Genomic DNA, 23,615 nt, shown 5'->3' with positions numbered 1-23,615 from the left:
TGATCTCCGAATCAAGGCTCATTCGGGTAATGCCCTTGCGTTATTGCCGCGTTTGCGGTTTGCTCGTAGCCTGAGTGACCTCGACACTTTGGTATTTAATTATTAAATCCTCGGCTATTCGAGATGCCTGAGTTACATCATATAGACATACTATGCCAATCAATGTTGACAGGCCGAGTAAGAGCGTAGCCTCATCGGTCTAGTCTCACACGAATTATATCTCATCCTCTTTTCAACCTTCCCTCACTCGATACCACTCCGGCCAGGAACGGGCTCTGCCACAAGCACAGTGCTTTCTTCCGGCCTCTCCTGCTCACCCTCAACGCCCTTCCCTTTTTTTTGATAGAACCCCTCGACGTCCTTCACGACCTGCCTCCCCGAGAAGTTCGCCATCAACTTCTTCGACTCGCCACGCAGCTTGTGCTGGTACCAGTGCGGGAACGCCCTCAGTGCTGTAAGCATATTGCCGTAGGCCGGCAGGACGATCTGCCCGCTCTCACCAGCGAGGACCTGCTTCACAATGGCGTCCGCGACCGTCTGGGGCTCGAGCGCCGGGAGAATAAATTCGACGCCCTGTTGGTACCCTGTGAAGAGCGGCGTCTTGGTGTAGCCCTGATTGACGAGCACGGTGCGCACCCGCGGCGCGTTGTAGCGGGTATTGAGCTCAGCCGTGATGCCTTCATGGAACGCCATTGCGGCGGCCTTTGAGGAGCCGTAGTCGACCTATGTCGAGTTGGTCAACACCCAGTACAGTCATGTTTTTCACCGACATGTGTTTTTTTTATACCATATTGGGAACGCATAAGTAGCTCGCAAACGACGCAACCGTCACGATCATGCCGTGGTTGTTCTTGGCCATGTTCGGAAGGAACTCTTTGGCTGTCCAGTAGTGCGAGAGCGTGTTGACGTCAAAGGTGAAGCGGATATCACGCTCCGTCGAGTCAAAGACGGTCTTGCCGCGCGCCACGCCGGCATTGTTGATGAGCACTGTCGGATGGCCGACTTTGGCTCGAATCTCATTGGATACGGCGGCAAGCTTCTCGGTTGAGGTGATGTCACACTTGAAGTAGTGCACGTTGGAGCCTGTCGATGAGGTTCAGTCACCCAAGACCATGATGCCCGTCCCCTCCCCAGATGATATTGCAAACAGTAAATGAAAACTCACCAGATGCGAAGGTCAGGTCTTGGATATCCAACACCACGACAGTAATACCTCGCTCAGCCAGCAACTGGACAACATGGCCTCCAATTCCACCGGCACCGCCCGTCACCAGAACAATCTCCCTGCGCCAGTCATATCGGTCGGTAACCCAGTTGTTCAGCGTACGCCGCGAAAGCCAACTGCTCGCCCATCGCGTGAGGGCGCAGTATGCCAGAAACTTGATGCGCGCAAAGGCCGTCGGATGCAGGATGGCGAGGTCGCCTCCCTTCTTGGTGTAACGGGCGAGGAGCAGAAGCGGCAGCATCAGGGCCGGGTTTAAGGCGGTACGGGCGATGAGGCGAAAGATAGGGTCGGCGGTAAGACCCTCGCGCGGGAGGAAGCCCTGGTGCATCGGCATATTGGGCGAGCTGTCGTTGACGATGTTCGCGAGTCTTGGGGTCGGTGATGGACGACGATGCCCTGACGATGTGATGGTGGCTTTCTATAACGCGACAACAAATGAATCACGCTACACGGCGGGACGGGATGTTCAATGTCTTGTCGACAAGAAGCTTATATCTGTGCTTTCGAAATTGGTGCCTCCCAGCCTCGCGGTGGCGCGTATAAGGTTGAAATCGTGAGACCCGGCTAACGAGTCCAGGGGTGTTTGGAGTTTTGAAGAAGCGAAGAATCTGGACATCAGACCACCATAATTCTGGCGGCAACAACCCCATACTTAAGGTCTTGATTGACGGGGGTCGACAGTCAGAAAGAGGCCAGAAGGACAAGGGTTTGTCGTACAGCGCAGGCGACATGACCAGCTCCAGCCGCCCGCTCCTTGGCAGAAGAAGCCGGTCCTCTCAAGTCTGATTCACATCTCATGACGAGCTGATAGCTTTCCCACAGCTACACAAGCACGCGAGCCGAGGTCTAGTAACATGGTAGGACGGCCAGGGTGCGGGGAATCCTGGGGGAACCATTGCAAACTTGCCAGTCGACGTGTCGACTAGCTAGCAGGGGATGCAGAAGCTGGGGAAGCGAGAGCTCTGATAGGACAGACAAAAAGGCGATCGACTCGCAAGCTAGAGCCCAGTGCCAGCATGTCATGCCGAACAGGAAAAGATAGAGAGAGGGAGAAAAAGGGTGTGTATGTGTGGATGTGTGTGATTGCGTGTGTACAAGGTGGTGACCCGCATATGAGGCGTTGGCGCGTTGGTATGCACCGGCCGGCCGCCGGAGCACCAGGAAAGGCAGGCGTGCCTCTTACCCTTTTCAGAAAGCAGTTCGTCGGCATGGGGCCGTGGGATGGGCAGGGGACGTCGTCGCGGCTGGTCACCGAGCCAGGGTGGTGTTGCGAGTGGAGAAGGGACGATTGTCTCTGCAAGGAGGGCAACCGCACCCACCAACCTGCCTACCTACACTAGGTCGGTATTGGAGGTAAAGGTAGCGAGAAAGACCAGACCTGGCTGGTTTCTTTTCCCCAGAGTCTTTCTTCATCTGCAACACCCTTAACCCAGGCCTCGGTCAAATCCTGAAAGTCAAAGGCTTTCTAGAAGGGCATGAGGGATGGTTTTCAACCGTTGGAAATGTCTGTGTGTTGAAATACACCGCAACGGACGGTCTCGTGACCGCGCAGCCACAAATTCACCAACCCACCCACGCGAACTCGATTAAGGAATATGTACTAATACAGGCCTCTGTGTCCGGGTATCATGAAAGGTAAAGAAAAATAGAAGAAAAGGGTCTCCCTTACTCATGCACCAACTCTCTCGGTCTCTTCAAAGCATCAGCGCGGCGCCGATGCTCACGAGGCACAGCCAGTGCGCGCCGTCCCTCCAGCTCAAGCTGCTTCCCGCACCGAGCCCATCGCCGGGTGACGCCTCCGGCTTGGGCCCGCCGAGCCCGTCGCCGCCGCCGCTGCCGCTATCGGCGCCGCCACCGGACTTAACCTCGACAGTGGTCGAGCCACCCGGTGCGAAGAGCACGCCGACGGCGTTGGCGTTCGGCGCGTCGAGTTCCTCCTCCGTCAGGAGCGCGTTGTTGAGCGCGTCGCACGACGGTCGGCCGTCCTTCTCCTGAATTCTGTTGGTCACCGAGATGGGCACGTCGAAGATTGTGTAGTGGTCCTCGCCGTTGAGGCGGAAATTTTGACGAATGGAAATCTAAGGCCGCAGCGTGTCAGTCTGGGTCGTTCTCTTAAAGCATCACGTCATTCGCCCCCGATGTGCGCGTCTTACGTTGTAGGCGCCGCGGTCGCTGTCGGCCGAGCTGGGCTGGCCGTCACCAACCAGACAATCGGGCCAGATCCAGTTGACGTGTTTCACCGTGCTGCCGGGCTCCTGGTACATGATATTCCCGAGGCTAGCGTTATTAGCCGTCGCCGTGCCGTTTGTGATGGTGAGGTTGCGGCCTGTGGTGTAGCTCGACAGGAACATGGTCACGTTGAAGATCTTGGTTGGGCTGTCCTCGGCGTACGGTGGCAGCGGCATCTTGCCGTTCGTCGACACGTCCAGTGAGACATGAAGGTTCTCTGTATCCGTCTATGTTAGAAAGGTCCTTCACTTTTGCAATCTTTTAATCCGCCCATCGAACGAGGGCCTTTCGGGTCCGACTACTAACCTCCGCCCAGCGGGGTTCCCGGTTGAGGAGCATTCAAGATAATGAGGCCTGGTGTGAAAATCTGGCCGTTGGAGATTGTGAAGTTTTGGGCCGAGCCGAAGGTCGCGAACACTGACAGCAGCGCGGCCGCGTACGAGACGGGAGACGTATAGACCATGGCGGGCAAAAGGAAAGATAATGCCGCAAGTGAGCAGCCGGACAGCAAGAAAGGAATATCGAGAAAGGGTACGGAAGCAGAGTGGCAGGTGCAACGACATATGCGCCCACGCGGGAGGGCAGCAATTGGTTATTTACGTAGCCCACCTGAAGCATCTAAGCCTCCGGCAGGGAAAAAAGCAGTGGGAAAAAGTGGGAACGCGGCCCTAGAAGCCAGATGGTTATTTCGATGCTGGATGATGGATCGGATCAGGGAAATGAGATTGAGCATACGGGCCACACCTCCGAGTAGAAAAACACAAGGATGGATGGGGTTGGTGGGAGAAGGTTCGTTCAGAAAGACAAACAGGACCAGGATCGGAACAGAGACCCCAAGAGAATGAATGGGGGTGCCAGCCCATTCTTGGAAGGGGGGCCTCGACATATGATATTCCTCTGCTGCTACGCCGTAAACACCTCCCCTCCTCAATGACAGTGGCGATCCGACGTAATGGACGGCAGACCAAGAGCATCCAAGGTCCTGGGCCATCATGCCGTTGTCGTCCCGGATGGCGACAACCGGACCAGGCGTTCCACCGGCCATCCCACCACAGTGGACAGTACGATATGCGAGCACACGGCAGCCCCGCGTATGTGACGCCGTCTTGATGCAGGGCAGGTTTCAGATTGGATATGACAACCGAGAGGAAGGGGTCGGCAGAATGCGTCAATTTGCAAGCATCCACCGCATTGTCGCTGTCCTCGAGGCTCGGGGGGCTAGAAAAAAGATGGGGGGCATGTGTTCCGTCAATGAGAGATGAGACGCCGTGACGCACGGTCCAACGCCTAATCAAACTTGCAGCCAACACCTTGCGCTGGCGCGGTGGGTTCTCCGGCCTCTTCGGACCCTTCGGCACCGTCTGCCGCCGCCAAGGAGACGTCCTCTTGTCCTTGCCAGCCTGGGTGCAGCCCGTCCTCACCTTAGGGGGTTTCTTCCGTCAAATGGTCAGTGGCATCGCGCGGCATCGACCACATGTCGAAAGCTTGAGCAAGATGGAAGGAAGCATTGGCACAAATTCGACATCCATTATTGACACCTTCCTGCGGGTAAATCCAGGCGAACTACCTATCTGACATGAACAAAGTGAAAAAAGCAACACGATTGTCTAGTTTTTTCGAGATTTTATTTTGGTGCTTTTTGGTTCTTCCCAACGCCTCGCTGTCTTTTGTTCTTCAAAACCTCACAGGTATCCCCCCGCCAGAGACTTATGAATTAGGTCCAAAGGATACAGGTGCCGTCGGCGCCGGCACTCACGCACCAGGGCTCCGTAGGATGCCAGTCCACGTCGAGGACACCGAGCTTGTTGACAATCTTATGACCCTTGAGCATCTTAACGGGCACAATGGTCGGGTTCTCCATGAGATCACTGACGACCTTGCCGTGGAAGATCTGCAGCGTGCCGTCGTCACTGGCATCTGCGAACAGGGGGAAGCTGCGGTGGTACTTGACGGCACGGATAGCTTCCGAGTGGAAGCGCATCGTCTTGTAGGGGCGGTTGGAAAGGTCGAGGTCGTGCCACAGCAGGCGTCTGTCGTAGGACCCGACAACAATGTTGTCACCACCCGAGTGGATATCAAAGGACGAGATCCAGCGGGCACCTGGCTGGATGACCTTGATGAGCTCCTGCCTCTGGAGATCGTAGCAGCGAATCATGCGCTGAGTCGCGACGAAGAAGAGGGGTCGCGAAGGGTGGAACTGAGCCGACTGGGCGAGGCCGGGCAGCTTGCGGAAGGGAATCTGTGTCAGATGCTTCGAGAGTGTGTGGATGGCGACAGCGCTACGCTGACCGTTGGGAGAGACGGTGCTGAGGAAGTCACCGCGTCTGTGCCAGTTGATGACCTTGATGACAGACCTCACAGTAGCCTTGAGCAGCACGCCGGCAGACTCGAGCTTGGAGCCAGGCCTTGCCCACTTTCCGGGGTGCTCCTTGGTGACGGGAGCCGTCGGCTGAGGGTTTTGCGCAGCGTAACCGAAGCCGGCGTCCAGAATGTCACGGCTGGCCTTGTCGATGCCGTCGGCACCGCGGGGAGGGACCGCAAAGAAAATATCCTCGCCAGCGGCTGCCGCCAAGATGAAAGTCTCCTTATTCGGGCGCCAGCGGACGACGTTCACAGCCTCATCAACGCTAAGCTTGGCCATCCACTCCTGGCGACCGGTACGGAGATGCCACAGGCGCACAGTACCATCGTCGCCACCGCTTGCAAGCCACTCGCCGTCAGGGCTGATGGCCGAAGAGCGCACGCGACCTTCGTGGCCACGGAAGACAGTTTGGCAGGCCGTGGGGAAGGGCCTGAGCTCTTCGGGGCGGGGAAGTTTGGGAAGAAGCGACGCGGGGTCGATGTTGAGCCTGTTCTTGCGCACGCGAGGGGCGAGGTAGAGGTCAAGGCAACGCTCGAAGCGCTCCTTGACGAACTCGCCATAGGCGGGAACCTTGCGCAGCGAATCAAACTGGGCCGGGAGGTACTCCTTCTCTCTATCCTCGGGGTCGGCCTTCTCCCATTCTTCCTTCTCGGCTTCTGTCGGGAGGTACTCTGGGGGAGGGTTGTAACTGAGGTCGTAGCCAGGGGGCGGGAGCTTGGGCGCCGGGATGTTCATGACGTGCGGCGGGCGCTCTTCCTCGTTGGCCCAGATGTCGTAATAGTTCTCTTCCTTCTCGGCCTCTTCCTTCTCCCTCTCTTCGGGCGGCTTGTAGGGCAGGATGCGTCCCTCCTTGATGGCCTTGACGAGCTTGGCGATCCTCTTGGCCTCGTGCTTGGAGGGGACGAAGCGGCGTTTCGGCTCGGGCGCCGCGCTCAGGGGCATCTTCTCCTCGTGTGCGGTGAACCAGTGAACCATTTCCTGGGTCTTGTCAGCATTTCCGAGAGTCGTGCATTGGGGCACCGGATACTTACGGGGTAGGGGTCGTAGCCTTCCTCCGGAACCTCGTTCATCTGGACGCGGCGCAAAAGCTCGAGCTCGTCCTGGGTCAGGTTGAGAGGCTTGCCTGTCTGAGGGTCCGTCAACCCAGTCCAGCCCTTGGGGATCTCGATGGAATCTAGCAGAGCATCCAACGCCTCGCCAGCAGCAGGGCGCATGATCTTCTTGCCATTGATGTCGTATCCGATATGAGGGTATGAATCGTAGAAGGACAGAGGGATGTTGCCAATGGTGTTGACAGGCTCGGCAGCATCGGTGTCGTCGGAGTCGTAGTTGGGATCAACCTCGTCGTACTCGTAGCGCTCGTTACCATTGGCGTCCTTGACGATTCTGTAGTTGGGTTGGTCGTCTTCGTCGCCAATGGCAGCAGCGGCAGAGTCCTTGTCGAGATTTGTCGACCTGAGTTTCGAGGCGATTTCTTCGTCGTCGACGTCAGAAGGGATATCGTCACTCAAGATATCCTCCTCTTCGTCCTCGTCGTCATCCTCTGACAATTCGCCGTTCAAGACATTGTCGTCGCCGTCCGACTCGGAGGTCTCTTCGTAGTCGGAATCATCCTCACTCTGAGAAAAGACGCCCTCCAAGGCTGCATTGCCAAATTCGTCGTCGACGGGCACGGGGGCTTCCGCCTGCGGTTCCTTCCGCTTGCCTAACGCTTGTCGTGCCGGCATTTTGTGGTGGGAAAATGACAAGCCAAAACGTGGTGAAATGGCTATTTTTGGAGCTTCAATTCGCGATGCAGGTGCTGGCGGGTTGAGCGAGCGACTGCTCTGGAATTTTTTTTCTGCCGTCAGACGGTGCTAGCGCGCTCCACACCGCCTAGCGGGGTTGGCTGAGATGGATCGAGTGGAGTCGCTTCGAAGGGCCTTCCTTCCCCAAAAACGAATATGAAATAGGAACGCCCGGGAATCTGCCCTGCATACGCGCCCTGCAACAAGCACTCTCAGCACCTCCCAATTCGTATTGCAACACAACAAAGCATAGCACCAATGCAGGGAGACGGGGCATCTCTGATCTCACTGTCCGGCGTCATGATTCAGTAGTGATACGTGCTCGGGTTCGAGAAGAAGTGGCGCAGTTGCATGTTTCCAAGAATGGGGAGGGCGCCACGATGGCTGCCGCCGGGTGAGTCGTCCAAATACCTGAACGCTTGTAGTTGTCATGTTGCTGCCAGTGCATGGGGATGCCCTACAGAGCGCTCTTCAGCTGCTACACTGCTAGCCGGGAACAACCACCAGCGCTGGGCACACTACAACGTAGCATTAGATGATTCGAGACGATTAACAGCGAGTACGACGTGGGTTCTTGGCACCGATGGACTCAGCACAGCGCTGAACCACGCGGAATGTAGCTGAACGTCTCCTTGACACAAGTTGAACACATCGTCGAATCCTCGCAGCGCACAGGGCGTGCATTGCGAGATCTCACCATGCTCTCAAGGGAATCGCTGTGTGAGGGTTCCAATGTTCCATTGTCGGCCCACTAATGCCGATGGCGAGCAAGAGGCTCCGGACTGCACCGAGAGGGAGGGAGAAGCTTCTCAACTTGCTGGCGCCGTAACTTCAGCGTAATACTGATGCTACTTCACCGTGCCGATGACTCAAAGGGCTTGGGTTTGTGGTGCGCTTGGCAATGTCGTCTGACACAAAAGCGATGTAGGCGTTGGAACCTGAACTCGTTCGCGTACCAATATGACACGGGAGCTTGTTTTCGTGACCTCTCTGGGCCACGCATTGAAGTTGGTGACTTCTATGCATCGGCACGAGTAGCAGTACTGAGTACGGAACGAATCTTAAAGAATAGCACACGCTACTTTTTAGGCAAGTTGGCCAGCTATCTTGCTGCCTGGGAGGTACTCTCGATATGATGACAGAGAACCCGGTGCGGCTTTAACGGTAACCTAGCCTAAGCGCCTAGCAGGAAGTACCTCGTCCACAGTCTTGAGCTCCGTGATACCCAGGTCAAAGTGGTACTTACGCCGCGGTAGTTGAGGTGCCTCTACGTATAGATCCCTGACTCTAAAAATGACTGAGTTAGTTTTAGGGGGAGGAGGGTCTGACATAAGGCGTGGCTGCCAACCTTAGACACCGACGCCGTAGTCCCTTCCCTTTGACCTCGCTCGTATGTCTTCTCCATCCCGCCAATCTGCCCCTCAATCGTTCCCACCATCATTACTTCCACATCTCACCTTAGTCTTCAGTGTCGCCACACACGCATGCTTCCATCTCGTGGATAGCGTGGCCCCAAAACAAAGATACCCCGGGATTCAGCTGGAAAACAAGCCACAAGCCAAGGTAGCAAGACATCGTTGTACCCCCTTGCTGTTGTCGCTGCCTAACAGCAGAGCAAGTCAGTAGAGCCACAGATGCCAGCATCTCATCGACTGCACACAATTCCCGTCACTTATATATAACCCTCCCAGACGCCGCGCTTCCAGCAGTGTGGAAAGTTCCGAGTTATCGGAATAGTTCGTCCGTCACATATTGTCAGGCAATCGCGACCAAGCCTCTCTATACCCCCTATCCCTTGATCATATCAAGCCATGCCTCAAAGTAGTCCTCAGTCCAAGCCGGTGGACGGTGTCGTCAAGCATCGCGCGTGTGATGAGTGCCGTACGTCCATGTCCGTCTCGTCTCACTCAGACGAGGTTTTCTTTGTTAATGAGCATATTTCAGGTTCGCGAAAGCTGGCTTGCACCAAGGAGCCTGATGGCTGCTCACGCTGTAAGAGAGAGGGTCTGAGATGTGTCTACTCGCCCCAAAAACAGATGGGCCGCCCACGGAAGCGTAGACACGTCGAAGAGCCTGAGGAAGAGCCCCCCTTGGCCAAGCCTCAGACTGCGGACCAGCAGCTGCAGATGCCACTCGTCACGCAAGCGACTTTAGACGCTGACTTCTCGGCTTTGTTCGCCCAAGACTACTCCAACATCAATTACCTCGACTTGCTCTCTCCTTTGGAAGACCTGCCGCCGTCCACGCTGCCGCCTGAGCTGTCGAGCCTTACCATGGCCTACGCCGAGCCACGGTACTCAGCTGGAGATTTTCAGTTTGGTGTCGGGGGCGTTGACCTGTTAGGTGGCATCAACTTTGATGAAAGTGACTCTACTGACGAAGACTTACCTCAAGATATCAACAACAGCTTTACTGACATGCTCTTGGCACATGTGCCCGGAACGGCGCCTATTGTTTCCCCTCCCACATCGTCCGAGATATCCCACACGCTCAGCACCAGCATCAGCATCCCCGAATCGCCTTCTTCTGCCAACACAACCGCTGACGATGGCATCAACAAAGAGCCAGAGCCTGCTGTCAAACCGTACAACAACACATCATGTTCCTGCCTCTCTCAGATCTTCCTCTCCCTGGACTCCTTATCGAGGCTGCCAAACGACGTCAAGATCGCCATGGCCATCGCCAGGTCAGCAGCTCGGGTGGCCCACGACGTTATTCACTGTCCGGCGTGCAGCCTTACCGATATAACGAAGCCGCCACCGATGCAAGCATTCCAGAACACTATGATGCTTGGCGCCATCCTCCCATCAACTGCCAATGCTTACGCCAAAATCCTCGAGCTCATTGATAGCGAAGCCGCCCAGGCTAGGAAAGAAGGTAGATGCATAAAATTCTGCTTCGCCGAATATGGTGGGCTCTGGGGCGAGTTGCGCAGGCGAGGCAAGACATGCGGCGCCATGGATTTGGTTGACAACCGAGAAATGGACCCGGACGATTGGAGGCTTTCAGTCCGGGGGCTTCTGAAAATTGACGTTTATGGACATGACTTTGAGAAGAATAATGGAACGGGGACTGCGGAGCCATATCATCACCTCGGCCTCCGGGACGTCATAAAAGAGATGGAAGACAGGTCAAACAACCGACACAATCAGTTGGATGACATGGTCGCTGCCGGGCTACCTCACCCCATGCTGCAGACGTCCCACAACCTGATGGTCCCTCAGGGGCAAACCGATAGGAAGGAGGATCGACACTGTTTGAAGATTATAGAGATTGCGCGGGTTGCTCTGGACAAGCTGGTGATTGCTTGATTTTTGGAGATTCCGAGTTTTTGGTCGCAGTGAACGGACACAGCGGCTCGTACACATGCAACACGGCAAGCGCACTGTATGGAGTAAAAATATAAACGCCAACGTGAAGAAATTCTTGCGAGTGTTAAATCCCAAGTCCCGGGATATGGAGGGAATTGTGTTGATCCCTACTAGTGGCCGCGAAGGGGTAGTGGGCCGAGAAATTGAAGCATTCCACTCATCACCAAGCTTACCACATCTCCCGCATGATCATTCCAACCACAAACAGCAAGCCCGTCGCGGCGGGCAGTATTCGCAAGGTGCTGTCACGGAAAAAATCCAATAGCAGGCAAAGATGATACCGGCCACAAAGACAACGTTCCATGTCATAACGGCTTCGGGGGAGGGGTGGGCGGTGGATGGATGCCAGCGGGTGAGATTTCCAGGCTACAGCTGGGCAACCAGATCCTCGGGACGGACCCGAAGGAAAGACTATTGAGCGGAATACATTCCAGCTGTCAACGAAACACATGGTTGGCTGAGGGCCTGCAACGATTAACGAACGAACCCCTTTCTTCGCTGGCCGACGGGTTGACGCCAGGGACGACGTCGAGCAACGGGCGTCTACTGAGGTTGGCGTTAAGGGCAGACAACGAGTCGTGTAGGCCACAGGAAATTAGGATGACTCGGCTTGGCTGTTGTGATCCTTTGTTGTTCGTGTGACAATGTCTCCTTGTTTATGGAGTCTTGTTACATAAAATCATAAAATGAACCCCAATGTCGAGCAATTCCAAGAGGACCGAACGTCGCATCACATACGCGCTTGCTGCGACGGGCTGTATTGATAGCAATGAATCAGCCGAGACAAGGAAGGGGATGGGGCTAAAATATGCGGTTCTCGTAAATGGGCTCTCGGCAACGAGATGCTATTTGGCTAGTGCAAGAGAAATGGAGGAAAAGCACAAGAAGGGGGGGAAGTTTATACTGTACTACCATTCCCAGCGGCGCGTAAATCAACGGCTTGCTCAGGCGGAGCGGCGGGGCAGTCGGGCAGCTCTAATTTCCTACCTACCTAGGCCTAGGTAGACAATAGGAAATAGGTACAGACATCGTAGCAGACTGTCGGAGTCACGGGACGGACATTGGCCGCCGCAGCCGCCTGGCATCTGTTCGCTCTCTATCGCGTTGGTGACCGGTGGTGTTTCCTCCGGTCCGTCGTTTACAAGATCGTCCGATTGTCCGCGGCCTCCCTAAGCAGTATTTAAATCTCCTAACCTGAGCCAAACCCCACACCTGTGGCCTGAAAGCCCTCACTAAACTCAAATCGTAAAATCGTAAAACCGTAAAACCGTGAAGCCAGGAAGCCTTGGCTAGCGCCTAGCGTTGCCCCCCCTTATCATTCGCCATCCAGGCAGTGCCGCTTGGGGCCGAAATCTCGACAATCACGGCAACCTGTCGCCGTGGGAAGATGGCCAAGGGGTGAATTTGACTAATGGGCAACCTTGTGGCCGTGTCCGTTGAGGTGTGCGGAGACGCTAAGCCGAATTAAAAGTAAGCTTGTGTCAGAACCCGGCCTGGCCATGGGGGGTTTCCTGACCGTGATTACGGACACGCCAATATAGCCATGACGGCGGGAGATGAACCAGAAGGTGTCTCTCTGCCAGGCTCGATAACTCCCGACGCCTCGTCGTTTATCCAGTGTGCAAGCGGCAGCAACCAATCCGGGTCTCTCCAACCAAGGCATCAGACCCCCAAGGTCGTCGTCGCCACACCAGACCAGACAGAGCGCTCACCGACCCGTAGCTCCGTCTGAGGCTCCTGCGTTTTCGTATCTTGTTACCTTTTGATTCTCACCTAAAGGTTGACCTGACCGGCTGCCTAAGCACTGACACCTCCCTACCTGACCCCGACTCCATTGTCTGTGCTGCATGTCACTTTTACTCCGCCTCGTGACAGCCTTCGCCCATTCTCTCTCTTCTACCTCCGTGTTTTTCTCTCTCTCTGCCTCTCTCTCTTCTCTCTTTAAACAACACTTTCCCTCTCCAAGATAGGGGTTCTTTTGCTACGCGTAGTGTGTTGCTTTTTTTTTTCTCTCCTTCTTTCTTCATCCCCCTTGTCGGATTTCTTATTTCCTACCCATAGCGGCTGCAAGCGCTTTGTCTCACCACCCTTCCTAGTAGTAGTCAGCCAAAACCCGTTATTCGCCCCAAAGCGATCGCCTGTGTCTCCCAAAACGTCACTCGCATACCGACGGCCGCTTCTCGCCCCTCTCCCCGACCAGACGTCACCCCGTCATCCGCACGAGTCCCTCACTCCCTCATACTAGTCCCGTTCGAATTCTCGGACCGCCCAGGCCAATGGCCCCCCCGCCACCCTATGCGATTGCGACCGGCGCCCAATATGCTCCTTCAACAATCGCCGCAGCCGTCGTAGCAACAGCATCAGCAGCAGCAACCATGATACCCATCGCGACCCCGACAGAGACCCTCGTAGGTGCCCTCACTACCGCTGCCACCGCCGCGACTGCGACCACCGCCACAACACACGGAGAAGATGGTGGCAGCGGCGAGTGCAGCCTGCTCGGCTCCTTCGCGCTCATCGTTCAGGCCGCTCTCGGCGCTCTCGCCCTACTATCTCTCGTTTTCAAGCGGTGGAGAGAAAGGCCGCAGCGCCCTGTCAAGATTTGGTTCTTCGACGTGTCGAAGCAGGTGTTTGGTTCTGTCTTGGTGCACATCGCCAACATCTTCATGTCCATGTTGACGTCCGGACGCTTCTCCGTGACGCTCGACCCTACTACAACGTCCAACGTGCGGAGGCTGGTCACTCGAAACGAGGATTATGTTCCGAACCCGTGCTCGTTCTACCTACTCAACCTTGCAATCGACGTAAGCACACACACTCTCTCCTACTCGCCCCTCTTGTCCCATGAGACTAATTCTTGCCGCAGACCACGATCGGTATCCCCATCCTCATCGTACTCCTTCGAGTTCTGACCGGTCTCGTCTCGTATACCCCTCTGGGCAAGCCTGAAGAGTCGATCCGGTCCGGCAACTATGGCAGCCCTCCCAACGCCTGGTGGTGGCTGAAACAGTCATTCATCTACTTTTGCGGCCTCTTTGGCATGAAGTTCTGCGTCCTGATTATCTTTCTCTTGCTGCCGTGGATCTCGCGCGTCGGCGACTGGGCTCTGCGGTGGACCGAGGGCAACGAGCAGCTGCAGATTTTCTTTGTCATGATGTTCTTCCCACTCGTCATGAACGCCATGCAGTACTATATTATCGACTCCTTCATCAAGCAGCCCCATCACGAGCACGAGCGGCTGCCGGAGGACGATCCCGACTGGAGCGCAAGGAACGCGGGTGGTAGCCCGTACGACGACGCTGAGTCGGCGAGCGAAGATGGCGCGGGTTCGGATGACGGCGCGAGTCTCAAGTTGAAGAAGGCAAAGCATGCAGATGATGCCGAGTACGACCCGGACGTCGATGGCGATGTGCCGACAGTTATTGGCAGCAGTTCCAGCCGGTCGAATCACCAGAGGAAGGATAAGGATATTTCGGCGGAACTCTTTCCTAAGGAGTAATTTTATGTTGTTGTTGTATTCTTTCTTGCTCTAGCATGAATGGAGGCCAGAAACATCTCACCGGATCAGGCCCGGATGGCCTGTAGCGCTGTAACAATAATCATGGAGTTGGTTTATGTGCATCATTTTTAAACTCCAGCGACTGCTATAAGATTCTTGCTCCGCTATGCTGCCGTAGTCTGAAGGTTACGTTAATAACTCTGGATGTTACCCTGGAGTTGATCTGGAAATGCGACTAGCACAGTCCTCTCCCAGGCGCTGGCCACGAGTGACTGTCTCGAGAAACATCGAGGATCCGAATGAAGTATTGTTAGCTTCATTTAGTTTTACCCTGTGCGAAACCCATTCACATGAGCTATGGCTTGTATTCCCGAGGTGTTACCCAATGCGAGAACACTAGTCGCCAAGTCGCCTCCTCACATTGTCACTGTGGAATGTTTAGCATCCGGATGATAAGCCCGCACAACAGCCCAGGCAAGCCTGAATAGGTCTGCAGGGGTCCCGGAACCGGACAGTCATCCGCGTGTTTCTACAGAAGAGACAGCGCCGCACGACCCACCTCCGCGGCGGCACACGAAGGGTCCCGAACATTGCCCGGCTGGCTCCTCGTGGGTCCGGCAACCACCCGCCGGCCAGCCCGCTTCTTTGCAATAAAAGCTGCTCGAACTGTGTATTCTAGGCGGGCGGGAGCGGGAGCGGTTGGTCCTCTCTGGAAGGAATGTTTGGCAACTCGAGCTCCTTACCGAGTTTGAGCATATGCTCCTACCAGGGCCGGCGAACGGGAGGAACGAGGCGAGAAGTTGCGTGGAGGATTCGTTGAACAGAGGGCGCGGGTGAACATGATGTTGTCTAACCTCCTGCCTCGAAGAAACTATTTTTCATCCGACCGTGACTTCCTTGTCCCCCATGCAGGTGTTGCGAAGAGGCAACTACGCCGCGGGTGTAATTGTCCGGAAGAGGGGTTCTTCACAAATTGAGGATTCCATGTTGGTCTACCGCTTCGAATATGGCAGAACCTACAACCGGTACAACTCGCAGTCTCTCTCTCTCCTGCCACCCGCCACTAAAAACTCTATGTAGTTGGCTGGCAATGACTTAAAATACAATATCCCCAACGATGAATAAGAATTGAATAGGCTAGGTAACAACTATCTGTATCTTGTCGTAGCCTTTCCGGCTCACCCATATTAACGGACAAGGTTAGACTTGCAACACCACATTTGCCTCCTGACGCTTGGGGGTAGCCTGGATCTTGCGCCTCCTTGCCAATCGAGCGACGAGGTTGGCAGGGTGCTTGATATTGGCACGGGAACCGGCGTCTGGGCAATGCAGTTTGGCGATGATCACCCCGAAGCTAAAGTAAGCTGCCCAGCGACGACGCTGCGTTAGACCTTCTCTGATGTGCCACAGATCTCTAGGTTATCGGCGTTGACCTGTCCGCAGTACAACCGGGATTGTAGACTGATAGCTGGGCCCGGAGAATATGTGGCGTTTGTGGTATACTGACAGTTTTGCGTTCAGAACGGTCCCGAACGTCAAGTTCGAGATTGATGATATTCAGGAGGAATGGACAATCGGAGGGCCCTTTGGTTACATTCACAGTCGCTTCATGACATCAAGCATTGCAAATTGGGAAGATTTCCTCACCCAGTCCTTCACGTAGGTTATGACTTTTCCAGCTTATTGTTCTTCACGCATGTTCTCGGCATAAAGCTCGTGATTAAACAAGCTCTACGGCCTAATTGACCCTTCTGTCCTACACAGTGGCTCAGTTGCTAAAAGGCGAAACACTCTACAGTAATCTCCTTACCCTGGCGGATACATGGAGCAATAGAAACCTTAGCTACTTGCCCAGTCTGACGATAATACGGTGCCTTCAGGCTGCGTCCTGGAAAGATAATGCAAGCTTCTCACTGACGCGATGGTCAAGCTTGGGCGCGAGTATATCGACGTCCTCGCGCTGAAGACGCTCATGGAGGACACCGGGTTCGTCGACGTGACCCTCAGCTGCTGCAAGTGGCCCACCAACACCTGGCCTGGGTACTCTAGGTACAAAGAGCTCGGGGCTTGGAATTACGAGAACATCTCGTAGGCGACCGAAGCCCTCGCCATGGTCCCGCTTACGCCCGCCTTCAGCTGGAGCCTCGACGAGGTCGATCTGTTCCTGATCGATGTCCAGAAGGACCTGAGAAACAATAACTGTCATGTCAATTTCCCCGTGTAACTGATATCCCTGTTGAATAAGTGCGGGTTTCCCACTTTTCTGCTTACCAATGAGGTATAAAGTTACTTCATCGTTGGGAGGAAGCCATAGGAGGTAAGAGACACGAAATGGAGAGGGTGATTCTGGTAGGTCAACCGAAAGCTTTTTAAATATTATAATGAGAGCTTTTAGAGGTTTAAAAAAGAGGCCAAGGGAGAACTTTCGCAGGATACATCTCTAGCAACGTACCCTAGCGACAGTGTGCGAGTTTGTCATATCTATTCATATACCAACAGAATGGTTCTATGGCATAAAGGCAAGAAATTTAAGCAGCCGAGCGCCTTCTCTCTCTTCGTGTACAGGGTCAGCTGATATGGGCCAACAACTAAATCTACATGCCCGAGATCGACAGCCATCTCCATGGAGTCAACACCAACTGGTTTCCTATCCTATGAGAGCCCATCTTGGTATCGGCGACCTTCAGTCATCTTAATCGCCTCGGCTATCTGTCAGTAGTCCAACATTGATGCCCGGAAGCCCCCAACGGCTTGGTCGCCCTCTTCTGGATTTCCGGCCGATGATCTCTTCGCTCCCATATTTCGCTTGCTACATAGAGGCGACTTCGCCACCCGTCTGCAATATGCATGTTCAAGCGATGGATGCACGGCTCTGTGGTTCCTCGCGTTGGATCGAGAAAGAGGGGTTCTCGACAGCTGACCGAATCTGCTCACCGGCAAAGGATGGAAACCCCGTTACGCACGGTCTGCCGTATTCCAGAGTCCCTTACCTTGAGCAATTGTCGTCTTGGGAGTTCGAAGGGTTTGTCTTATTAAGATCTACTTGTTGAGATATTGCAATCATAGCCAACGTCCAAGACCATCATCAGGATGCGCTCGTTGCCGATGACGATGTATGCATTTGACAGTCCCACCTGCAGTTCAAGATCTTGATCACAGTACTAGGTCACTGATAGCGAGGCAGAGCTCCAAGTAAGTGTGGAAGTAGCCATTCCATCTATTCAAATTTGTCGTCCACTGACGTTGCATGACATTCTAGAGTATCAGGTCGGATACCACCAGCCTTAAAAGCTCCATTCTCGAATACCGGATGGGGAACGGCAGGTCGTATCATACGTACAAGGACGGCAGTGAGAACGATGCCCCTTGCCACAGATGTCTTTGGGTTTTCTAACGACAGCCATTGCAGAGTATGCCTGGCCCAAAGACGAGCAAGGTAACGACCATGGTATCGGGCTTCCGCGTGACATAGGGACAGGCGAAGCAGCCCCTGCCGTCGTGGTGGGTGATTAAAAAGGGCAGAGGCTTAAAGCCAACAGGCGAGGGCGTTCGCGAGTCTTGCCATTTGCGATAGCTCATCGCTCGATCCTCTACAGAGGTTGGGATGCTGGTAAAGACAGTTCCGTAAATGGTGGCCACATCGCTGTCGGGTGTGTCCTGGAAGCAGGTGCGTATATGAGATGGCCGACTCGGTGAGCTCAAGCAAGCCACTATCGGCGAAGTATCCGAAGTACAAGGAGCTCGGCGTGCTCAATGGCCAGAACATTGCAGACGGACTCGAAGGCTTCTGCATGGCAACATTGACGCGCGCCCACGGCTGGACACCCGAGGAGGTCAATGTCTTTCTCGTTGACGTGCGGAACAACATCAAGGATAGAAGTGTTCACGCTTACTGGCCCATGTGAGTCGGGCACACTTTCATGTTTTCTACCTTTACTGAGCTGACTTGTAATGAAGCTATTGCCTCATAGGACGCAAGCCGGAGAAGGAGCCTACTCCGGCTCCTCCCGCTCCCGCTTCTCCGGATGCGGCCTCCCCCGCTCCGGCTCCATCTTCTCCCGCACCAGTTGAAGGTCAACCGCAGTCTCCAGCCGAGACCCCAACGACAGCTCCTGCGTTCAGTCCGGCCAAAAGCCCAGCTCCGACTTCATCCTAGGCTGTTATTCTCTTTCCGCAAAGGAACGCTTGTTATTTAGCATACTAGGACGGTTGGTCAAAAGGTAGAAGCTCAGGGAGGAGAGAGAGAGAGCGGTGTATTCCTCATTCGTGACCCATTTTACATTGGCTCTAGTATACAGACATATATGGAGACCTGATTTCGAGTGAAATACAATGTTCCCGACTCCTGCCATGATCTTGAGTTTAAATGCGTCGGCCCCGCTGATTGTCCTTAATTGCTGGAAGCCATCGAACGCGAGCGGAATCCGCAGGGGGTCTGTTTGACGAAAGGGATGTATGTGTGCACCCGCCCGGCCACAGTCAAAAACAATAAACAAGACTGGAAAGGCAAAAGAGCTAGCCGTGCCATTCGTTGCGTTTCGTCAGCGTCTATGGTACAGCTATGTGGTGCTGAGAACAACTTACGAGCCCAAAGACGCCGTCCGACTGCAACTCGGCTTCCAGCCTCCGCCTCCGCCTCCTGCGATGCTCGGGAGTCTCGCCGATCAACCCCCTCTGGTGAGGACGCTCATTGTGTCCTTCGTCTTCTTCGTTGTCTTTCAAACGCACGACGACTCAGTCGAGTCCCTAGACGACGGTCGGGGACACGCAAACTCGATACATACCGTCGCTGTCCGCGGAGATGGCACGGCGCCTCCTCAGGGTCTTGAGGTCCCGCGGCATGTCGTTGTGTCGGTCCGGCGCCTCGGAGATGGTCCGGCCACTCGAAGGGCCGTTCTCGTCCATGGCTAGTGTCCGCTTCGATCGAATGGAGCGGGGAGGGGGGGTGTTCACGGCTCGTGCGCTTCTCGAAGAATTGCTATTTTTTCTCTCTCTCGAGGATGGGAATGAGGTCAAGCTCTCTGTTAGAGGAAGGCTCTGACGACGAGAATGGCAGACGACACGTCACGCCAGGCGTCAGGGGCGGCAGCCTAGTGGGCTGAGAGACTGGCGAGAGACGAGTCACATGGGAGACTAAGGGCGGAGCACGTCTGGCAGCTGCGGGTGTTGGCTGGACCAAGTTTGAGAGGGCGGATCGAGTCTGCGGCGCAGTTCCTTGGCATTTCTTTCCGTGGACTGGGTCTTGTGTGAAAATGCGGCGAGGAGGATATCGAAAGAATAGGTGAGCCGTAAGTCTGATGTTACATGTTGTTGGTGCAGTGTCGGAGATTCAACTCATTGGATGTTGGCTATGGTCCGGCCTCACTCTCGCATTAGGTAGATTATATGAGCCTTTTATACGAGCCGGAACATGTTCTGCAAGAAAGGGGTTCGAACTATGCAGTAAAAACAGAAGAAGACATTACACGCTATCTCATCCAAGCTGGTATCAATCCAATATGCCAATCCAAACTCGTATGCCCGGAAATCCACATGCAACGCCTCATAGTGCGCTAAGCCTGGGGCCCTTCATTGCTCCATGACCTCCACGATGCTCTCCCAGAAGCGGCACCGGGACTTCTGCCCGTCGTCGACATTCTCCATACGGTTCTTGTCCAGCTCAAACACGTACCGTGACTGGTTCTTCCCCCAGGCGTCCCAAGCCGGGGCACCGTTGAGCTTGTACGTGTTGGGGTTCAGGCTCCGGATGAAGGAGATCCAGTAGTTCATCATCAGAGGCACTATCGGCCGGTTATATGTGCGGAAGCTCTCAGGCGTCGGACACGCGTCGATGCCGAAGACGGCGGGCGCTTCGAAGACGTGCGGGACGCCGAGCCCGGACGCCGTGTTTTGGTTGTCCTGTACGTTGAAACGGTAGGACCAGCTCGTGGAGGAGCGGTTCACGGCCGCATAGGCGTCCATGACGATGTTTCCCGGGCAGATGAAGGTCGTCTCGCCGTAGGCCTGGCTGGTAGAGGGGAACCAGGCATTGTGGTTCGGGAGGGGGGCCAGGAGTGGGTACTTTTCTAGCATAGGACCAGTCTCGTTCTTTGTGAGCTTCGGGTAGTTATCCGTCATGAAGGAGACGAATCCCTCCTGGGTCGCGACGTTGGCGGCGAAAACGGACCCCTCTGGAGATGCGATGAGTGACGGGGAACTCGGAAATGAGAGGAGGGAGCATGCTCACCGTTAGTTCCCGTGCCGAAGAGTACGGGCATTTTGATGAAGGATCCCTTTTCGTAGAGCCGGTATGGGTAATCCCGGAGCATGTCACCGTCTATACAGGGCGTCCAGTAAAAATGAGGGTTCGCCGATCTTCCGGGGAACGGCAAGGCAAGGTTGGCGTCCTGGATGGCCTTGATATCCTTGCCGCGAAGACACCCCATCTGGTCCTTGTCGTCCTTGCAACCGACCTTCTCCACGGTCTTGTCGAATTGGTATTCAAGCTCGGGCACGCGGGGTTGGGCGGGAAAGAAGACAGACTCAGACATGGCGCCTACGAACAGCTTGTCATCCCTCCCGCCGTAGGCTGCGAGGTGGAGGGCGACTGAGCCAGCGCCTGCCGAGAGACCATGGATAACAACGTGATTTGGATCGCCGCCAAACTAGCGAGTTGGTTTGAGTCAGTACGAGCTCGGCGTGTTTGTGGAAGCTCAAATCCACCTTTGAAATATGAGTTTGGACCCATTTCATGACCTGCCGCTGGTCCAAGAGTCCGGCATTCAAGTCTCCGTCCTTCCTAATGCGCTCGCTTGCCAGAAACCCCCACAAGCCGACCCTGTAGTTAAAGTTGACGAAGACGATGTTCTTGCCGGAGACGTCGACGACCTGAGAGCCATTCCAGTTGGGGTTGGCATTGGAGGTGTAGCCTAGGGCCGCGTCAGACAAGGACGTCGCTGTGAGAGAGGGGCCACACAGCACGCGGGGTGATAGTGTAAGAGGGCGGAGGGGCATTTACCTCCGCCTTGAATAAACAACCACACCGGGAGCTTCGAGTCGGACGTCGTGTTGTTAGGTGACCAGACGTTGACATATAAACAGTCCTCATCTTGGCCCGAAGTGGGATAAGTCACTTCCGTCGCGAGACATGTCGGCCCAAACTGGGACTCGGTCAGCGAAATAGCGCTCGAACGGCAAGTTGGAAAAAGACGCCTCACATCGATGGCATCTGTTGTGCCTTCCTTGGGCTCGGGATCCTGAGGTGCACGCCATCTCAGATTTCCTATGGGAGGCGCCGCAAATCTCATGCCGAGAAACTGGTTCACGCCGCTGGGGAGCACATTGCCAGAATACCTTGCGTAGCCTAGATCGACCGTCACCCTCGGCAGGTTGGCCTGTCACGCAGCGTTAGCGCTTTCGATGTGCGACGCATAGAGGTGACGGGGTAACCCAAGACATCAAATCGAACCTCATCCCGGGCAGTGAGATGTTCACGAATACTAAAGTAGAGGACGACGGAGAGAACGGCGAGGATCATGCTTGCGATGGCAGCTGGCGCAGAGAATCTCCGCCAGTCGAACTTCCTCCTCTCCATGGAGGGTTGAGGGAGGGCGAACATTGTTCGAGGTCATATGATCCCGCAGGCTGCGCTGCGCGATCCCACGTGAGAGCCACAGTGGGAACAAACACGGCTTTGGAGTAGAAAGCCGAGCGGGAGAGGAAGAGAGACCGAGAGAGTGACGAGATTGAGAGACCGAGAAGGGGTCTAAACTAGCGGCGGCTGCATGTCGTTTCCGAAGAGGGATCCGTGCTGGTCTCACGGACTCGCTGCAGCGGTGAGTTGGCGCGGGAAGACGCCGAAGATGAGTCCTGAGGAGACCGTGGACGAGTTTCTGGACGGTGTAGGGCGCGGAGATGGGTGAAGATGTATCGGTTCAATGAGGGAAAAAAGGAGTATCACCGCTAGGAATGATGATGATGTCGCGGAGAATGAGCTGGAGGGTGTTTGAGCCTTGGCGCTGCTGAGCATGTCTCTGTTAACTCTCACTTACGGTCCTGAGCGGACCAACTACCGAGGCGGTACAGGGTTCGTTGGGGGATCTGGTTCACTGTCGGTATTCGTACACACGCAACGGCATCCGCGCTGGGCCGGCTGCGCTGCAGAATTGATAGGGGACCTGGCCCATGTCAGCGCGCACTGCCAGGGTGCAAGTCGCAGTGACGTCGCCAAGGGCTCGGCCGGCACAGCGTTCTGGAAGCCAAAAACACCCTGTACCCTGTAAACAGACCCAGTGAGCCCGCCGAGGACCATTGGAAACACTGGACTGCCAACAGGATGGGCAAACCCACTGGGTTCGTCAACGAGATGGCAGCTGTGCATCGAGACGGAGACGAGGGAACGCATCATAGTCCTATCTCTCGACGACCCAGAGCAAATGCGTCAGATAGAATTGACTCAACTCGCTGTCAAGTTGACATTCAGTCTAGTAATTAAAGCAATCTTGACGCAAGCACATCATATACCGTCTCCGTGCCCAAACAGGATCGGTCACAAAACGCTCCGAGGACTTATTTGTGGGTGGCATACTCAACGGTTCCTCCCTCTGCGCAGGGTGCTGCCGGCTTGGCGCTTCATCTGATAGACGAGCTGCAATACTCACACAACCGGTTGACGAGCTTCCATCCTTGCCAGGGGTGATTTCTTCCTTTGTCAATGATCAAGATTCGTGAGTTGCTTCTGATACCGTGTCGCAATGCTCCTGTTGTTCCCTGCGGGGGTTTCATTCCTCTTTAAACGTCATCGCTCCGTTCTCTGTAGTGTAGCATTTGGTCGGGACAAAACTGGATATCGACTAAGGAACCGTTGCTGAGATGAAGCAGAAAACACTGGGGAAGTCTCCAGGCGAACACGGGGACGATTGAACAGAAATAGACCCAAGGAGACACATTATTTCAAGTCCCGCGTTTACATTATTGTCGAATTCCAACCTGGTGCCGGATACTGTGGGCGCTTTTTAGGTAAGTCTGCAAATACAGCTGGCTTGTCGAGTGATAGTGTCTGTCAGACTTATCTCCTTGTCATGCATGTGCATTCCTGTTGTCTCTATTTGACGAGCATCTCCAAGTGACGGCTTCGTCCATGGAGGCCATCAACTTCGCAGGG

At 55.1% G+C, this 23,615-nt stretch overlaps 10 protein-coding genes across 10 annotated transcripts; 5 read left to right on the top strand and 5 right to left on the bottom strand.

The window, feature by feature from the left end:
• Nucleotides 1-64: 64 nt before the first annotated feature.
• CDEST_02967 (Putative short-chain dehydrogenase/reductase SDR, NAD(P)-binding domain superfamily) lies at nucleotides 65-1,888 on the bottom strand. The gene is made up of 3 exons (XM_062919126.1): nucleotides 1,166-1,888; nucleotides 788-1,083; nucleotides 65-723 (listed from the first exon to the last, which is right to left on the bottom strand). The coding sequence occupies exons 1-3, from the start codon at nucleotides 1,557-1,559 to the stop codon at nucleotides 244-246; spliced, it is 1,170 nt and encodes a 389-aa protein (XP_062775177.1). The 5' UTR covers nucleotides 1,560-1,888; the 3' UTR covers nucleotides 65-243.
• Nucleotides 1,889-2,591: 703 nt separating this feature from the next.
• Nucleotides 2,592-4,725, bottom strand: CDEST_02966 (uncharacterized protein). The gene is made up of 3 exons (XM_062919125.1): nucleotides 3,761-4,725; nucleotides 3,379-3,671; nucleotides 2,592-3,303 (listed from the first exon to the last, which is right to left on the bottom strand). The coding sequence occupies exons 1-3, from the start codon at nucleotides 3,915-3,917 to the stop codon at nucleotides 2,920-2,922; spliced, it is 834 nt and encodes a 277-aa protein (XP_062775176.1). The 5' UTR covers nucleotides 3,918-4,725; the 3' UTR covers nucleotides 2,592-2,919.
• Nucleotides 4,726-4,959: 234 nt separating this feature from the next.
• Nucleotides 4,960-7,602, bottom strand: CDEST_02965 (Putative BOP1 domain, WD40/YVTN repeat-like-containing domain superfamily). The gene is made up of 2 exons (XM_062919124.1): nucleotides 6,848-7,602; nucleotides 4,960-6,794 (listed from the first exon to the last, which is right to left on the bottom strand). The coding sequence occupies exons 1-2, from the start codon at nucleotides 7,541-7,543 to the stop codon at nucleotides 5,169-5,171; spliced, it is 2,322 nt and encodes a 773-aa protein (XP_062775175.1). The 5' UTR covers nucleotides 7,544-7,602; the 3' UTR covers nucleotides 4,960-5,168.
• A 1,397-nt stretch (nucleotides 7,603-8,999) lies between these two features.
• Nucleotides 9,000-11,173, top strand: CDEST_02964 (Putative zn(2)Cys(6) fungal-type DNA-binding domain-containing protein). The gene is made up of 3 exons (XM_062919123.1): nucleotides 9,000-9,166; nucleotides 9,223-9,484; nucleotides 9,548-11,173. The coding sequence occupies exons 2-3, from the start codon at nucleotides 9,415-9,417 to the stop codon at nucleotides 10,912-10,914; spliced, it is 1,437 nt and encodes a 478-aa protein (XP_062775174.1). The 5' UTR covers nucleotides 9,000-9,166; nucleotides 9,223-9,414; the 3' UTR covers nucleotides 10,915-11,173.
• A 663-nt stretch (nucleotides 11,174-11,836) lies between these two features.
• On the top strand, nucleotides 11,837-14,825 carry CDEST_02963 (uncharacterized protein). The gene is made up of 2 exons (XM_062919122.1): nucleotides 11,837-13,778; nucleotides 13,841-14,825. The coding sequence occupies exons 1-2, from the start codon at nucleotides 13,251-13,253 to the stop codon at nucleotides 14,471-14,473; spliced, it is 1,161 nt and encodes a 386-aa protein (XP_062775173.1). The 5' UTR covers nucleotides 11,837-13,250; the 3' UTR covers nucleotides 14,474-14,825.
• A 554-nt stretch (nucleotides 14,826-15,379) lies between these two features.
• Nucleotides 15,380-16,274, top strand: CDEST_02962 (Putative S-adenosyl-L-methionine-dependent methyltransferase superfamily; the record flags this gene model as incomplete). The annotated part of the gene is made up of 5 exons (XM_062919121.1): nucleotides 15,380-15,498; nucleotides 15,673-15,832; nucleotides 15,892-15,929; nucleotides 15,995-16,132; nucleotides 16,238-16,274. 5 exons carry the CDS (start codon nucleotides 15,380-15,382, stop codon nucleotides 16,272-16,274), a joined length of 492 nt encoding a protein of 163 aa, XP_062775172.1.
• A 120-nt stretch (nucleotides 16,275-16,394) lies between these two features.
• On the top strand, nucleotides 16,395-16,565 carry CDEST_02961 (uncharacterized protein; the record flags this gene model as incomplete). Its single annotated transcript, XM_062919120.1, has 1 exon — nucleotides 16,395-16,565. The coding sequence occupies one exon, from the start codon at nucleotides 16,395-16,397 to the stop codon at nucleotides 16,563-16,565; it is 171 nt and encodes a 56-aa protein (XP_062775171.1).
• A 1,588-nt stretch (nucleotides 16,566-18,153) lies between these two features.
• CDEST_02960 (uncharacterized protein) lies at nucleotides 18,154-18,629 on the top strand (the record flags this gene model as incomplete). The annotated part of the gene is made up of 2 exons (XM_062919119.1): nucleotides 18,154-18,374; nucleotides 18,431-18,629. The coding sequence occupies 2 exons, from the start codon at nucleotides 18,154-18,156 to the stop codon at nucleotides 18,627-18,629; spliced, it is 420 nt and encodes a 139-aa protein (XP_062775170.1).
• A 98-nt stretch (nucleotides 18,630-18,727) lies between these two features.
• On the bottom strand, nucleotides 18,728-22,505 carry CDEST_02958 (Putative carboxylesterase, type B, carboxylesterase type B, carboxylesterase type B, active). The gene is made up of 8 exons (XM_062919117.1): nucleotides 21,909-22,505; nucleotides 21,670-21,846; nucleotides 21,471-21,612; nucleotides 21,176-21,381; nucleotides 20,700-21,117; nucleotides 19,258-20,643; nucleotides 19,058-19,188; nucleotides 18,728-18,988 (listed from the first exon to the last, which is right to left on the bottom strand). Exons 1-6 carry the CDS (start codon nucleotides 22,068-22,070, stop codon nucleotides 20,042-20,044), a joined length of 1,707 nt encoding a protein of 568 aa, XP_062775168.1. The 5' UTR covers nucleotides 22,071-22,505; the 3' UTR covers nucleotides 18,728-18,988; nucleotides 19,058-19,188; nucleotides 19,258-20,041.
• Nucleotides 18,953-19,378, bottom strand: CDEST_02959 (uncharacterized protein; the record flags this gene model as incomplete). The annotated part of the gene is made up of 3 exons (XM_062919118.1): nucleotides 18,953-18,988; nucleotides 19,058-19,188; nucleotides 19,258-19,378. The coding sequence occupies 3 exons, from the start codon at nucleotides 19,376-19,378 to the stop codon at nucleotides 18,953-18,955; spliced, it is 288 nt and encodes a 95-aa protein (XP_062775169.1).
• Nucleotides 22,506-23,615: the final 1,110 nt, after the last annotated feature.

The sequence above is a fragment of the Colletotrichum destructivum genome, chromosome 2 (genome assembly GCF_034447905.1).
Source record: "Colletotrichum destructivum chromosome 2, complete sequence".
NCBI classification, from domain to species: domain Eukaryota; kingdom Fungi; phylum Ascomycota; class Sordariomycetes; order Glomerellales; family Glomerellaceae; genus Colletotrichum; species Colletotrichum destructivum.
Note: the sequence above shows the minus strand (reverse complement) of the source record. Positions and strands in the feature narration are given on the sequence as shown.